At 35.4% G+C, this 16445-nt stretch overlaps 2 protein-coding genes across 2 annotated transcripts; both read right to left on the reverse strand.

Annotated features, from left to right (window-relative positions):
- Positions 1-386: 386 nt before the first annotated feature.
- LOC107008879 (CASP-like protein 4A3) lies at positions 387-4148 on the reverse strand. Its single transcript, XM_015208085.2, has 3 exons — positions 3175-4148; positions 2901-3036; positions 387-960 (listed from the first exon to the last, which is right to left on the reverse strand). The coding sequence occupies exons 1-3, from the start codon at positions 3963-3965 to the stop codon at positions 766-768; spliced, it is 1122 nt and encodes a 373-aa protein (XP_015063571.1). The 5' UTR covers positions 3966-4148; the 3' UTR covers positions 387-765.
- A 474-nt stretch (positions 4149-4622) lies between these two features.
- LOC107008797 (protein farnesyltransferase subunit beta) lies at positions 4623-16005 on the reverse strand. The gene is made up of 14 exons (XM_015207983.2): positions 15791-16005; positions 15610-15696; positions 14304-14409; positions 13143-13178; positions 12418-12500; positions 12276-12329; positions 11735-11786; positions 11039-11103; positions 9639-9695; positions 9416-9488; positions 6895-6981; positions 6628-6808; positions 5935-6068; positions 4623-5216 (listed from the first exon to the last, which is right to left on the reverse strand). Exons 1-14 carry the CDS (start codon positions 15901-15903, stop codon positions 4977-4979), a joined length of 1368 nt encoding a protein of 455 aa, XP_015063469.1. The 5' UTR covers positions 15904-16005; the 3' UTR covers positions 4623-4976.
- Between the last annotated feature and the right edge of the window lie 440 nt (positions 16006-16445).

A 16445-nucleotide genomic window follows, 5' to 3' on the forward strand; every position in this document is an offset into this window, starting at 1 on the left:
GAAATATATAAGTAATTCTTCAGTTTTTAAATTGGAATTAGGAGTTATCTTTTTATACTGACGCATCACTCTATGCTACTGAATCTACTGGTAGGTCCTGATAAATAAATTTTCCAGTGACCATATTTGCACGACATTTCAAAATAGGGACAACATTAACAGTGAATTATGATAAAACGGACGTTTGCGTAAATCAGCCTTACATTTTTTTAATCATTATGCCAAATTGTGAAGTAGCTTCACGCGCCAAGAGGGGATTATTGCTCAGATAATAATTCTCAATCCAATGTGACGGAGCCATAATTTTCAATGAGAAGTTCAAAATCTTACAGAAATAGACACGCAAAGTAGCCAAAGGAAATTCAACATCTACTAAAAAGAAAAAAGAAAAAAAGTGGAAACTCTTAGAAAGGGGTTTAAAAAAATACACCTCGACAGGATCCTCAACAGGGCATGGGTCTACGAGTTCCCAAGGCCTTCGAAAAAACAGATGAAAAGTATGGCTTATCAACTCAATAGCTGATAACTTGTCCAGAAGTTCATTGAATCTGGTCGTTCTCATAATTGGATATCTCACTAACAAGAGCAGAAAACTGTGTAACACATATATAATATCATCCTAAAGCTTGTTCAAGGAGCATTACAACATAATTAACTCAAGAAACCTTAGTTTCACCTGAACAACCTGCAACTGATTTTTCAGATCATACAATTATATCAAACTTTAAAGGATGACAAACAGATAGACTCAAACATGGCACGTTACTACGTTGATCTGGAATTGCATAGTACATAGCCAGATATGAGTGAGCTGAAGGCCAAAGCCGCAAATGAAAGGAAGGACAATGCTACAGAGGCGCTTGCCATATCAGGAAATTTGTCCTTGCCCCAATTGGACTGCCAATCATCAATGCGAGTGGCAGCAGAAGATGATGCTGATATCAGAAGATATGTTACCACCTGTCATTTAGAAAAATAATAATTTTTAAACATAAATTACGAGTATCAATACAAGCTCTCCACACGTTTAGGCATGAAATCAGTAGTTGCCTACAGTTCTGGTCTAATCACCAAGAAAATGAAGCTCCATATGGACCAGGTACCAGCTTGGCTAAACAAGTATAAAATGTGCTCTGGTTCCTTATTCAACCTAAGAAAAAATTATATTGCCTGTAGATATGACCTAAAATTGTTTATTTAGTTGCATTAAAACTTAGTCATGTCCCCTAAAATGTGGATATTTCATATCAGCTTTAAAGCAACAGCTAATTATCAATAAACGAAAAACGTCTCAGCTACTAAGTATGATATTACACAAATTAATTACCACCTGATAAGTTTATGTAGTTGGGTCTAAAAAGGACCCTTGCTGGTATATCCTCGGGATCTCGCTCCTGGAACCACTTGGTGAGGGGGCTTGTGGGGGTGGAGACAGTAAGGTTGTGTACATTAAAGCAATAACTTTCACGAAAGAAAAGGAACTTCACATAAAGAAATGTGAACTGAAGTACGCATTCTTCAAAGCCCATTTCATGATTATTTCACAAACATCTTCGTCCATTTTAAAATATAAAAAATAATCCATGCTAACACTTTATATAAAACTGTGATAGCCTATTGCTTCTGTTTGAAGATCAAAATAATTGTATCTGCATGCATTGCTTTTGTAAATACACAGGTGCAGGAAAGTTTGTCAAACCATAATTCATAAGTTGGTAACCTTCTTAATTGTTAAATATTGGTTCTTAAAACTAAATTAACTAAACCTGAATATACATCAAGAACCAATAAATAAACTAGCTATTTGTAAACAGATTGCAGAAAACGGAACGTAAATATAGAAAATTGCCAAAGGACCTCACCAGAAAAACCAACAAAAGAAACAACATTTCAATTGAATTTGTATCTCAATAAGTTTTAACCCTATAATAACTCTTTACCGCCCAAGAGAATTACCAAATCCATAAAGGTGTATTCAATGGAAAAAGGAGTTCTGAATGTGTACAAACTATCATCTGCCATATACTCTTTGCAATCCCTATTGTACTTCATTTTTTCACTTTCATATCTTCCATACAGATTCAGCTAGCCATTAGGAGAGTTCTAGTCATTTTAGCCTTTCGGAATTTAGAGGATACACAAAACAAAGCCTATTGGAAATGCTTATATGTACAAGATAGCCATGGAAGGAACGTAATCACAGGAATCAGTCTGCTAGTGCAGAGAATGCAAACGAGCTTAGTAACACTTAGATTCAGGAAGGACTGGCATTAATGTAATCACATATCTATTTGTTTGATTTTTAATAAGGGCTCAGTATTGGTCTAATGGGAGAAACTTACCCTTAAGATAAATGTAAAAAAAGGAACTTGTGCTTATGGAAGGCATATAGCCGAGGATAGGTAAAATTTAGGGCTCAAAAGGAGTATGCCACAAAAAAGGTGATTCTACAGTTGGATGGTCCTGTTAGTATTTTCCAGCCAGTGAAAGTTAGCAATTAATAGGCACCTAGATCATAAAGGATAATTCCTCCAACCTTGCAGGAATATTTTTGAGTGAATTCTATTGACAAATAAACATTTTTATGGGGTATATGATTCCTCTCCATCCCTTTTCTGTTCATTTTACTTAGAGTTAGATAGCTACAACAGTCTTCACCAGGCTAGTACAAAATCATCACCACCATCAAACAATTTTTTCCCCTCAATCAAAGGGCTTAATATCATACTTAATAAGCCAAACTTCCACTACCCCCAAAAGAGAAGAAGTCAGAAGTTCTAAAAGCTTAAAACAATTATGGAACCTAACCATGAAATATGCATGTATAAAGATAATAAATCTTATATTTATTATTTTGCTATAAACAACATGTATTAGTGTAATTGGATGAACCAACTTGCCTGATCAAGGGCAAAATCAAACATGTAGCGCAAATGATGTTGCACGATGTTCTTGCCGGTGGCAGATTGGTAGGCTAAATCGAATGCCTGAGCTGCTGAATACACAAATCCAATGACATTCACTGACATACAGTACCTGCAACGTTATTCACCTACCAATATTATCATTCATAACTATACTACCTGCCTAACACATTTATTCATTGCTCTGAAATATTGAACTTAATGCGCTGCAGAATTAATTCAGTCAATGTAAGGAGAACAAACGACAAACCTGAACTCCTTGTAACGTTCAAAAGAATCCAGAGCCCAACCCTTATTCCTATCAGCTGCCATAACAGAAAATGAAACCAAACAAGACAAAAACCCAAAAATCCTAAAACCTAAACCCGCTTTCTTTACCATCGCATCCCTCCTCACTTTTCTTAAAATCGACAACTGTGGCCTTCCTCTCTGCCGACGGTTGCCGCTGTCTTCACCTTCCTTAATACTAGCTGTACCATCTCCGACAAACAGATCCGCTTTCACCAAAGCCAGTGGCTCCTCCTTGATAAACTTCTTCACCACCGCTTCCGGTATCGGAGGTTTTTCCGGCGGACTCCCCGTCGGAGCTGCAGAAGGCTTAGTATCCTCCATATTTAAGGACTCATGAGGAAGAGAAATTTGATCAGAGGAAATTGACGACCTCGTCGGAGATTCCACCGGCGGTGAAGATACTTTAGTAGCTGTAGAATCTCTATTAACAGTAGCAGTAGTAGAATCAATCTTACTAACTTTATGTTCTCCACACTTACTAAAATCATCTGAATCGGAGGAAATTGATGACCTCGGCTGAGATTGCGCCTTAGTAGAATCGCCATTGACGGTAGAGGGATTAGTAGCTTTATCTGTTTGGAACTTAGTGGAATGATCAGAATCGGAGCCGCTATGAAAACGAGCTGGGGAGGAGAAAGTAATAGCTTTCTCAGGTTCAGAATCAGTAGAATCTGAATCAGAGAGGGAGAGATGCTGCTGTTCATTCTCCATAGCCGTTTGCAGAGTCTGCTTGGTATGATTCAATTCCATGAAGAAGAAACAGAACACTGCTGCTACAAAAATGGGATTGGGTGTATGAAAATGGATTGAAACGGAAAATAGAATAATGAATGGAAGTTGAAAGATGAGGTCTCTACGATAATGATAGTTTTGGCGGTTTCCACTTTCGTCTTCCACGTCTGAATTTGGGAAAGCTCTATATTTAGGACTACTACTAAATACGAGTAGAGTATTCAAAAAAATTGTGATCGAAAAATTTAAATAAATTATAACGTTTTCGTGACTTAAAAGTAAATAAATATTCTAAAAATTAGATTGTTATAGCAAATATAAAATTATATAAAAAAAAATTTAACTAAACAAAAAGAAAGATGAGTCACATGCCATTTATCCTAATTTTTCAGACAAAATTACAGGAATACCTTTTTTTTTTTCAAAACGGAGAAAATAAAGAAAGACGTATTTAGAAACGGTACAAAGTATACTCGAAGCATCCTTCGTTAATTAGTACTAAAAGATTATGAGTTGACAGATTAACTTGTCAATACGATTCCTCGAGTTATTGAACAATTATTACGCAATTTCTACCTCCCTGTGTACTTATAGAACATTAGTTGATTATCAAAGAAAAGTTGCAGCCTGATAACAAATATACAAATTAGTGACAATTGAATGATATTTTGATACTAAATAAAAAATAAATGATACTTCATAGCAATATCCTAAACTTAGGTGACCGTTTAGGAAATTGAATGAAATTTCTGATCACTAATAACCGGTATCTAGATTTGTAAATCTTAGCCACTATTACATGCATATCTCGCAATTTCACATTGATGTTTACAGACCTAACTAAACAGAGACGAATTTAGAGCTAGTTCAGAAAGTACCCGTTATTCTCAACTTGTATTACGTATACAAATGCAAGGATATTGTACATATAAACGATCACAACTCTTTTGAAGGCCAATGACACTTTTAACTTCTGGATTGCAACTAAGTTTCTGAAAAGTTGGTGCAAATGAAAGTGGTGAAACATTCTCACAAGCCTGAGAAGTATTCGCGAGCTTCATAATACCGATCCAACACTACGTTGAAGAGTGGGTGAACCTGTTCCAACAGACATTTGGAATAAGGACCAAATACATCCCTGGGTAATGGTGGAGAATCAGCTTCGTCGGTCCAGCTATACTGAGCAATTGAAAGACCACTTAAACAGTAACACGTATGGTAGTAGTCTCTACCCTTCCCAGGTTTGTCTCTGAAACCACCTACTTCAATCTACATCCACAACATTATATTAGAATCTTGAAAAAGATCTAAAAGCAACTGCCAAAAGAACCTAAACACTAATATCTTGGTGAGTCGCAGCATCTGATATTTAAAACCCACTTAACTTGCTTTTTCCCTTGGAAGAATGAATAACTAGTTATCAATTATACACAAGAAAATTGAACTCTGATTATGAAAAGAATGCAAAATAAAGCTGTTGAATCCGACACCAATTAAGAGGATGATTAGTACACGACTTCATGTTGCCAAACAAATTCAAAAAAGAACATTATATCAAATACACATGCCTTTTAAAGGCTCTTGAATTTATATGTTAATGGAGAAATAATGATGCCCAGCAGATGAATGATATTCAAGATGTTCTAACAGAAACGGTGTGGTTTTAGTGATGCTCCAAAATCAGACAACAATTCCATCTTCAGACGAGATTAGGAGAGAAACCCGATAAAATTTACTTATTTCTTTAAACTATGTAGGGCCTAGAAGCTCAAATAAACCAGTTTCTCATATGCATTTTCAGTGATGTTACAAATTTTAGAAACAAAATCTTAGCTTCTACGATTATAATTTTCTTGAGATATTTTCTTTATCCCTTATTTTCCAGCTTGTGCTGCTGTGCATATGCATTACAATCCTACACCAAAGCAAGGGACATGCAAGAGTGAACAGGGATCTTCAGAATATATTTTCTCGAAAATTTAAGCACCTGGGAGCAAAGAAGCACATATTGCTGCAGATACATGCTGTCAAAGAGAGGCCTCATAGCTATGGGTCGGTCGATAAACTCATATCCAGTATCTGCTATTTTTGGGCTATGAGAAGCATTTTCTTGACCAGCACCTAAGAAAAATGAAATGATGTGATTAGAAAGTAATTGTGATAAGACCTAAAAGAAAGAGAGAGCTAGACAACACAAAGAATCTGGATAGAAATATTAGGAGCTGTCAGAGTTTCAAACTTCCAATGAAATGCTCTACTAAACTATCTCGGTACACCGTCAAATGGACAAATGGATCAGAGTAAGGGACATACAACCCATTTTGATAATCCAACTTTCACATATACATTGTTTGAAGAATCCAACATATGGTAACTATTTAAGGTGAAGTTCAGCTGATAGCACTATAGGTTACTAACTACCTGACCATTTGGAGATATCAAGTTTATATACATTCCCAGTGCCACTTATGTGACAAGAGAAGTGCTTTAAGATGGAACATATTCTTTTCATCCTTCATTTATTAAATTCCACCCGCTGGACTCCGTTATAACATGATATGCTCTATTTAATTCAGATCCAAGGACAACGTTGAATAGCACTGCAACAAACAGACCAGTGAATCATACAGGAGTACTTTCTTTTTGGCCTTTTGAACTATTGTTCCTCAAATTGATATACCTTCTTGTCCAAGAGGGAAAGTATCCTGAACATGGGAGGATGTCCCTTCCAAATGCTCTTCTTCATCAGATAACTCTGACTCTGAAGAATCATCAGCACTTTCTGTACTGAGGTCATTTGACAGCCCTAGTTGTTCATGGACTACCAAATTTAGTCTTTGTATAAGAAACACTACCGCGCCCTGATCAATCAAAGTCATCTTTAGCTCAGTAATAATTAAACTGGAAATGGAAGAGTTCAGGACATAAAGGTAAAACTGGTAGTCACCTGCCAAAAGGAATAGCAGCCATCGACTAATTTATTTGTCCTGCCTTGAAATCCACCTTCGACCCCTTGTCTAAATACCACCCAATCCTAAAGATCCATAATCACAATACATCATCTCCATCAATACCGTCAGATGATCCAGATTTAAGTAACATCAATTCAACAACTTGATAGAACTCAACTTGGGAAGAGTTATTAAAAAAGCAACAGAATGGAACTGCTAAGAGAAGTAAAGAGACTAAGAGGAAGTCATGTAGAGATACTACTATACGAAAGATACTTGGAAGGAAAAGGAACTAATACGTTCATTAATAATCTACCCCCAACAATCCCAGGAATGCAGCAGCAGAACCTGGTGCAGCTCTACAAAATGAACCAGCGTCAAAACCAAAATTAAAGGCCAGAAGGCCATTCCTGAGTTCCTAGATATCCTCCTATCCACCATACAAAAAGGTGGTGTATTAGCAAAAATAATGCATGCATTAATTATATGTATTAGTAGTACCTTGTTTAGTGCATTTTTTCATGCTATGTATGACTAATTATACACACTATTCTATTGTGTATTGAAGAGTGTATTACTAATACCATGGATTTCTTGGTATTAGTGATGCAAAGGATTTAATACGTGCATTAATATGGTTATCTTTTCCACCATAATTGTGAAGGCTACTTTTGTAAATATATATTTTATATAATACACACTATTTTTAATATACCAAACCAAACAATGCATAACTAATACAAGTATAACTAATGCTTGCATTACTAACACAATCTATTAGGTATTATTTTTATATGCTCTAACAAACGACCCGTAAGTGTTAAGATTTTGTTCTAATTTTCATAGCTTATTTGAAATTTATTTTTTTTAGGGGAAAAGGACAGATATACCCTCGAACTATTGTAAATGGTATGCAAATACCATCCATCATACTTTTGGGATATTGGTGCCCCTGTCGTCCAAAAAATAGAGCATATATACCCTTTATACTAACTGACATACACGTGTTATAATCTTATCCACCGATACAACATTTATTGACGAATAAGATTGGACCACGTGTCTGAGTGAATGGCATATATGTTCTAGTTTATGGAAGACAGGGGCACCAATGTCCCAAAAGTATAACGGAGGATATCTGCATACCATTTACGATAGTTCGGGGGTATATTTTAACATTTTTCCCTTTTTTTCTAAAAGAAGAGACAAAACAGTACTACAAATGTTTTACTTTTCATGAAAGGAAAATAATTTTTTTTTCATATTTGGTTTATTTTTTCCTTAAAGAAAAAGTTAGGAGATCTATATATTGAAAATCCCTATTCTCATAAGTCATCACAAAACAACACTAGAATCCACAATGTACTCGTTTTAGAGACTTTTCTTTATGGAGAGATTGTATTTTATTTTTATGACAAGGGAAACCTGCAGCCGCTACCCTTTGGGTGCACACGGGGTTAAAATCCCGCTCCTATGCAATAGCTCGCAAACCACATGGGAGAGGTAACCCGCACTAGGCAAGCCTGGTGCGACGAGCTCGACCCAGAAGGCAAACCCCTTGCTTTCGCTGGCAAGGGGTTTCGAGCTTGAGACCTCTAACATGAAACTCCCAAGCTCAAACCACTGGCCCACCTCGAAGGATTATGGGGAGATTTTTTCTAAACAATTTTAATGTTTTAAATTAGTTTTTAGTATGTAGGTCAATTGACCAAATTCTATATAATAATATTTTAATTTTTAGTATAAGTTTTTGTCATCTAATTTATCAACATCTTGATTTGCAATTGTAAACTTCGACATGACGCCTTAATCACTTTCGAACCCAACACCAAGCTCCCCACGCATAGCGTGGTCCAAGGAAGGGTCGGACCACAAGGTAATAAAAAGCATTCAAAAGTTTAATACTCCAACATCCCCAATAAGGACAACCACCAAAATGTTGCATGTTATTTCCCAATTGTTTATCATCTAATTCACTTTTTCCCATATGCTAACTTTTCCAGTGCATCAAAGTTATTTCCAATTTATTCACTTTTGATTCCTAAATATCCAACAAAAAGTTGTATCTGTAAAAATAAAATAGCCTACCATCATAAAACCAATGATTTTTATTTATTTTTTTGGATTATGGCTTATCACCTTAAGTACTAGAATAATCTCCTGTACTCAGTAATCACAGCACTAAAATGTTTTTCCAGTTCTTCAATTGCCAGCTGAGATTCAGCTCATCTCTACGTTCTTTTTGTTCTCCTTTACATTTTATGAGAAGCAACAAAAAAGCAATGTGGAACATTTGTGAAGACAAACTAAAATGCAACTATTATAACAATCTTGTTTCAGTTTCATTTAATCAGTCATGAAGGCCAGTAACAAAAAAGAAATGATAATATCCCATTTCATGACAGTGAGAGTAATGCCATAGTCCTGTAACTCTGATGCTAAAAAAAGAGAGTACACACACACATGATTATCTTAGCAACACTCATCAGTCCCCAACAGAGTCCTAAAGCAACTTACAATTAAACCTGGCAAGTCCAATCGATTCACTTCGTTGATCAGAATCATTGCAGCCAACCCACAGAAAGTATACCTAGAAAATGAGTTAAATGTAAAGGGCTTCAGTAACATCATAAGCTGAGAAGTGATAGTTCTACTACGGCAACTAACATTGAAAGAGAACTATAAGAAAAAGAGCGAAACAAGATTAGAAAGATGAGAATATCTCCAACGTGAGACTTACCCACCATGAGCTTCAGAACCTGGTTCGCCAGCAATTCCACCTTCATAAGTCTGACAACTGAAGCAAAAATGGAGAACAGCTTAGGAAAGGCTTATCCATGAAAATACATTCTTAATGATTTCAAACAAAAAATGAGAGACATTAAGGAAAAGAAAGATCTGCCACCTGCTTCTTATCTTGTATTTCTGACACTAAATAGAATAAATTCTTATTTATCCTAGCTAAATAATTCTTATGATGAGACTAGGATTAAATCAAGAACTTCAGAGAACAAGAATGAGAACAAACTAGAATAAAAGAATAGTTCCTTCATCAATTTTTATTCAAGGACTTTCAACTTTCTCAGATGGCAAGAATTAGGAAACATCACTTATCTCTCATATTTTAATCCCGGACAAATGGAGGCTGTCATCAACTCAGAGCCATGAATATTCAAACATAACATCGTTCTGAAATGATACTTGGAAAATTGTTCTCTTTCCAATGGGATTGAATCTCAAAGAAACCCTTCAATGCAACTAAAGTACCAGCCTCGGTCATGCATTTAGTATGTATAATTAACTAGTCAACATGCACTGACTAGTTGGTGACAGTAATATGAATACTCCAAATCCATTACTTTGTGTCATCCCAATACTCAATATTTTGTCTTTAAGATATATTAGTTCTTAAAATCTCACAGCTGCTCTGCCATAAACATATAACTTACCACACAAAAGGACCTCTGGCAAACACAACCTAATGTAAGTTTAACAACAACTAATCCTTTTCTTTTCCTTAATCTCAACTAATTGATGTAATGGCTTTTGGGTGATTGTAGGTCTTTAAACAGTTTTTCTTCATGTAATTTAGAATCTACCTCGTTGCGTTTATAGCAACTTCAATTATTCCAGTATTGTACCTAGTCTGGTATATTCGAAGGTTAATGTAAACATGATTAAACCATTTCGACAAATCTTCACTCATGATCCTCTATGCGTGCTATCTTGTTGCGTCTTTTGTTGGAGGTGAGCATTTCCAATCTGATTTTCAAGCTTGTATGACCAAATATCCATATTAACATCTATAATTCATGACAGTTAACTAGTGAACATGTTGGGTTTTATAGAAAACAATCACTCACATATTATCGCTAGTTTCACAACCATTTGTAATATAACTTGCTTTCCTTTCTGATAGTTATCTTTTTATCAGATTACACTCCTCTAAAACTCCCAAATTTCTGCCATGCTCTTTTAATTTTATATGTTACATCAGCATCATCATCTATCGTGTAATTCTCTTGGAAGACAACTACACTAGTAAATCAAAAAGAGATATTACAGCTTAAGTATGAATACGGAATACATAAAGAGAGAGTTGAATAAGCTGTAGCAGATGAGTGCGCATCTCAAACCAACCTTAGGATGTAATTTCCAACACCATGAATCAGCTCGTCATCCACAATGTTTAATATATTTGCAACCTAAGAAACTAATGTATCAATTAACATGAAAGCACATTATTCCAAAGACAATTAAGAAGAAAAACGTCAAACTTGAGAATGTAACATGCAAGAAATGTGTATGTAATAAAGTATAAAATATCTATACGATTTGCAAGAGAGGCGTGTATCAGAAGGCTTTGATTGCCTCGTGAATGAAATTCGGGAAATGTTTGAATCTAATTTATTTTCAAAAAACTAAAGAGACGGTTAAGTTTTTCACATATTTTTAATTTTTTTTATGACAAGGGAAACCCGCAGCCACTACCCTTTGGGTGCGCACAGGGTAAAACCCCCGCTCCTATGCAATAGCTCGCAAACCACATAAGAGAGGTAAGCCGCACTAGGCAAGCCCGGTGCGACGAGCTCAAACAAGAAAGCAAAACCCCTTACTTTCGTTGGCAAGGGGTTTCGAACTTGAGACCTTCAACATGGAAGTCCCAAGCCCAAGCCACTAGGCCACCCCGAAGGATAAGTTTCACATACGTAGCTTGCATGATTCATCAATAAGAAAATTATATTTGCTTAAAGCTTATCTCAGAGTCTTCCATCCAAGTGCAGCAAAATAATGAAAATATGACCAGAACTCAGATCACAAGGAGATCACACTTACAGAAATGGCAGTATAACAGGCACGAACATCTACTTCTCCACCATCGTGCATCCTGCAGATAATATTTGAAGTTTGAACTTAGCAAAGATGGGAAGTGGCAAGTCATTATTGAGGAAACTTGAATATTGAAAGAAAATGCTAGAAACAAGTGATCTCTCAGATGCTGTTCGTTAAATACACTTGGATCTACAAACTCAACAATACACACACAAATATTTATACATTTACAGATCAGGGTAAAAGTGTCAACTACAGTGCTAGTTCACCCAAAAGTCTAGTTCTCCTCAGAAGGAAAACATAACAAAATTAGCAGGTAGGATTAATCAGGGGAATCAGTAGTAATGGAAAACATTAGCACATACAACAGAGAGATGGCAAATTTAAAATGGATAAACAAGTTACAAATAGAAAGAAAAGCACCTAGATTTTTTTTAGAAACTGATAGTAGATAAATACAGCAGACTAGGAATGAGATACAAGGGAAGACATGAATTGGGGAGCTGATCAAATAATGTAAACAAACAAGTAGAAAGCATCCTACCTGAATCCACCACTTGCGTCTTTCATTCGCAGCAAAAATGTGTACAACTTTTCTCTGAGGCATATTACTAGATCAATGTCAACACTCAACAGGAATGAACAATAGATAAGACACCAACAAAAACATACTATAGCTTGTGCACCTATTAATTGATGACAGAGCTTCAGGTTTGCCCAAAGTTATAAGTGAATTGACTGCAGCATAAGTAGTTGCAAGATGAGGCATCTGAAAAAAGCAATACAATACAAATATTACTTCAAAGAACCTTAATGATAAGAAGCACAAGAACTGTATAAAATTAACAGGTTGACCAGAATAAACGAAGCTTGGAACTGTTAAATTTGTGATTCTAAAAGAAACAGAAAAAGAGTTTCAAGCTAACTTATAAAAGAACGAGGAACCAGGCCAATAGTCTTTTTTTTTAATGACAAGGGTAAAACCCCGCTCCTATGCAATAGCTCGCAAACCACATAGGAGAGGTAACCCGCACCATGCGAGCTCGTCCCAGAAGGCAAACCCCTTGCTTTCGCTGGCAAGGCGTTTCCGTTTCGAACTGGATACCTCCAACGTGGAAGTCCCAAGCTCAAACTACTGACCATGCCAATAGTTAAATGCATATTTATCAATACAGATGACTATTTCCCTCTAATAGAATTATCTTTTAATTATAAGTCCTCCAACAGAATTATAGAGTTAACAAATTTACAATATTCAAATCAACCATCATCACAAAATAAAGCAGCATACTGCATATTAAAAACAATTGAAGACATCAGATAATCAAACTCCATGTGAAAATAAGCATGAAGAATCTGACACAAATCTGATTTAACGGCACTAAGACTGGAGTGGGAGAATTTGACTTGCCTGACCAGGTCCACCTCCATAGCCACCATCTTTATCCTGTGAGGAAGGTAACAGTAAACAACACATGAAACTAAATCTTACCGCATTTTATTGAACGAGAAGTCCAAAAACAAATTAGCTAGAATAGCAGGCAAGAAAAAAATAAGGACAGTTACACCAGTATTCTGGAAAGGTGGATGATTAAACATATCATAAATACAATAAATTATCTTTTAAGCAAATATGGTAATAACAATAATTTGGGATGACATTCTACTCACCATGTATATCACATTTCTATAACTAGGCTCAAATATCACTTCGGAATCTTTTCTCCATGCATCATTACTAGTCACTCCTAAACACAATCAATCATGTGCACTGGTCTATAACTCTTTATGATTACAATGTCTAAGCAATAGTACAGAGATGAATACAAGTAGTCCCAATTTTAGTTCATAAGAACCACAATAAAGTCCTTGGTAGAAAGCCTCTTGAAGTTTGTTATAAAGTCTACCATATCTTTGAGAAGTCTACAGAGACTTTTGAGTTTTGTACGGTAGTTGAAGCCTATTAAAGTTGTCATCCCTAAGCAAGACGTAACTGGGCGCTTAGAATATAGCATGTACTTTAGTAGTAGCCTTTTCTGCTTAGAACACTTGTCTTCAAATATCTGTTTGGCCATAGATATTCAATCAAATTTTGAAAATCTGTCTTCAAAAAAATATCAAGTTCCAAAAGCTGGTCCAGACCAGTTTTGGGAGAAATTCACTTTTACTCACAAAAGTTTCAAATTTTCCAAGTAATATGCATGTATAAACACAACTTCAAGTTCCAAAAATCAAAATTTCAAAAACTCAAATTTTCAGGTTTTAACTTCAAAATCTGAGAGGTAAAACAATTTCTCTAAGTTCAATGCTTCAAACCCACTTTTATCACCACAAGAAACTCCTGCTCAATATGTAAAAAAAGCCTGCTGTTATATATATCATGCTCTTGTAGCACAGTATGGTCCTAAAACAAACAAAAAAGGTGATTCATTACACATAAGTTTTCCTCAGTGAAAGTGATCCTATTAGCTTGCTCTGAACCCACCCTAAAAACAAATACACTAAATCCCTACACAATTCTTTTTAAAGATAGACATAGATACATAACCAGCAGAATACAAAATGAACAAACCTGGCAACGGGTCAGAAAGTCAATTGCATCATTTTCCAGTTTGCCACCAATAGATTCTCCCAACAAAGCGATTGAATGAAGTATCCAGTAGCAAAGCCATGGTCGACTAGAAAGAAAAACTTAAGTAAGGCATAGAAATAGTTGATGTTAACAAAATAGCCTTTGGTTTCATTGGACTAGAATAGATGCCAAGATCCCATCTTGATGAACACATTGTCCAAACTTTTATATTATGTTGGTGAGGTATGGGAAAGGGAACCAAAGGGCATGACTTAATGAAGTTTGAATGGACATTGGGAATGGGAGACCACAGAATTCTTCCCCTCACGTTCTATTGTTGAACCCATTATATTTATAAAATTTATGCTTTCATATATACTATTTATTGTAATTCCATGGAAACTTTACACACAGATTTATGCCCAACATTGAATTTTATTGGGTTCAGATGAACCTGATACACCACAGTTCCATACCCCATGGTAGATAGCACATGTGCTAGTGAGAGATAGCATGTTTCAATCCATTAGTCGAGGTATGAGCAAGTTGGTTGGACAACATTGTGATCCCCCACAAGAAAATGGAAAAGAAGAAAACCTTAGTGTGTCCTACACTGACAAGATTAGTCATTATGAAACTTATACCAATCCAAATATGTTGTATGTAACTAATCATTGGAGAGAGCTTTATTTTTATTTTTTGTAACTACGGAGTGCTCAACTCGATTATTTCCACGTGGTACGTCCTACCTCCCACTAGCACAGATAGTGGGTAACTCTGTCCCTCAATACTTGGACAGTATAAGAACTTGGGAAGAACTCACCTAACCTTTTGCCTTTGAATTTGAGACCTCGTGATTCTCGACCTAGTTCATTAACCACTAGACTGCACTCTTGGGTGGATGCTTGGAGAGAGTTTATTTGAAGGTCAATATTCATCCACGTTAGCTTGTTTAGCTCTTTCCTCTCGTTACTATAGATTCGTCTATTGAAAGCTCAATCTCAACTCTCTCACTAAGATTGAAATCTTGCAAACAATGTTCTTTTCTTCCTAAAAAGTCACTCAATCAATCAATAGACTAGCTCCCAAATTAGTTAAGATCATCTATATAAAGTTATTTTAACTAAGATATTACTTCATTCAAGTCAATTCCATTCCAATACTAAATAATTTTCCTTTTAAAGCACGTTAATTCATAATACGAAATTTTAATTTTGTTTTCCAATTAGCCACCAGTTAAAATTGGAATCTTCAACATTACAAGTGAACTAGTGGTGAGAAACGATCAAAGATAGAGGGAACTTACCTGGCATCCAAAACGGAAAACGACGGACCAAGTTTTCTGAGACCTTGGCTAAGATAACCGAAGTGTTTGTCACGTTCGATCTCTATGCTTTATAACAGAAAGAAAGAAAGAAATCAACACAAAATAAGTTGATGAATAAAGGAATAAGAACCCTAGAAATTGAAAAAGGTTGAGAGCTAACAGGTCGGACGGGGAGTTGGGGGAAATGCTGTAGAAATAATCGTATATCTCTCGGACTCGACGCTCCACCACCCATTGATCTTCCAGCGTCTTCGTCACTTTCCTCGACTCCATTTTTTCACTACAACCGGTTACTACTCTTGACTGTAAATTCGTCAGCGACAAATCAACGCTCGTTTACTCTTTCTGCGACAACTGGAGAATTAGTACTAGGTTTAAAATGGTACTCTAATTATATAGCTAGTGGATTTACTTAGTAATTATTTTTTTTAAAAAAAAATTAGTCTTTCAACTTTACGCATGTAGTTTCTTAGCTATATTTAAAAATTTTAATTTTTGTCTTAAATCATTCTTTAATACAAAAGTTTAGGTTTGTATTAGCAGAACTTTTCGTCAAATTAAATTTTTGCCCAATTTTTAAGTTGTTTCTCTATTTCGCTATTTTTTCTTCAAATTACTCTTCTAACGTAAAGAGCAATAACTTCAACGATTCAAAATGAAAATAATGAAAAACATGATTAATTTCTAATTTTATTTGGTAAAAGATTAAATGAGCATATAATTATTGTTAATGAATTTGCTAATCAATGCAAATTTTTAAAATTTTATTTTCATACTAGAATAATGAAATTGATCTATTTAAAAAAAAAGTTTTC

This window comes from Solanum pennellii, chromosome 2 (assembly GCF_001406875.1).
Source record: "Solanum pennellii chromosome 2, SPENNV200".
In the NCBI taxonomy this organism is placed as follows: domain Eukaryota; kingdom Viridiplantae; phylum Streptophyta; class Magnoliopsida; order Solanales; family Solanaceae; genus Solanum; species Solanum pennellii.

Bases quoted from the DNA above. Each gene is read 5' to 3' on its own strand.
- LOC107008797 (XM_015207983.2), bottom strand. From the start codon at position 15,903: ATGGAGTCGAGGAAAGTGACGAAGACGCTGGAAGATCAATGGGTGGTG. The intron at 13,179-14,303 runs GTTTGTTCATTT...CCTTCCTCACAG, and splicing joins ACTTTCTGACCCGTTGCCAG to GATAAAGATGGTGGCTATGG. The intron at 5,217-5,934 runs GTGCTTAAATTT...TTGTGGATGTAG, and splicing joins ATGTGCTTCTTTGCTCCCAG to ATTGAAGTAGGTGGTTTCAG.
- LOC107008879 (XM_015208085.2), bottom strand. From the start codon at position 3,965: ATGGAATTGAATCATACCAAGCAGACTCTGCAAACGGCTATGGAGAAT. The intron at 3,037-3,174 runs GTTTGTCGTTTG...ATAACGTTGCAG, and splicing joins GAACGTTACAAGGAGTTCAG to GTACTGTATGTCAGTGAATG. The intron at 961-2,900 runs GCAAGTTGGTTC...TCTAAATGACAG, and splicing joins TTGATTTTGCCCTTGATCAG to GTGGTAACATATCTTCTGAT.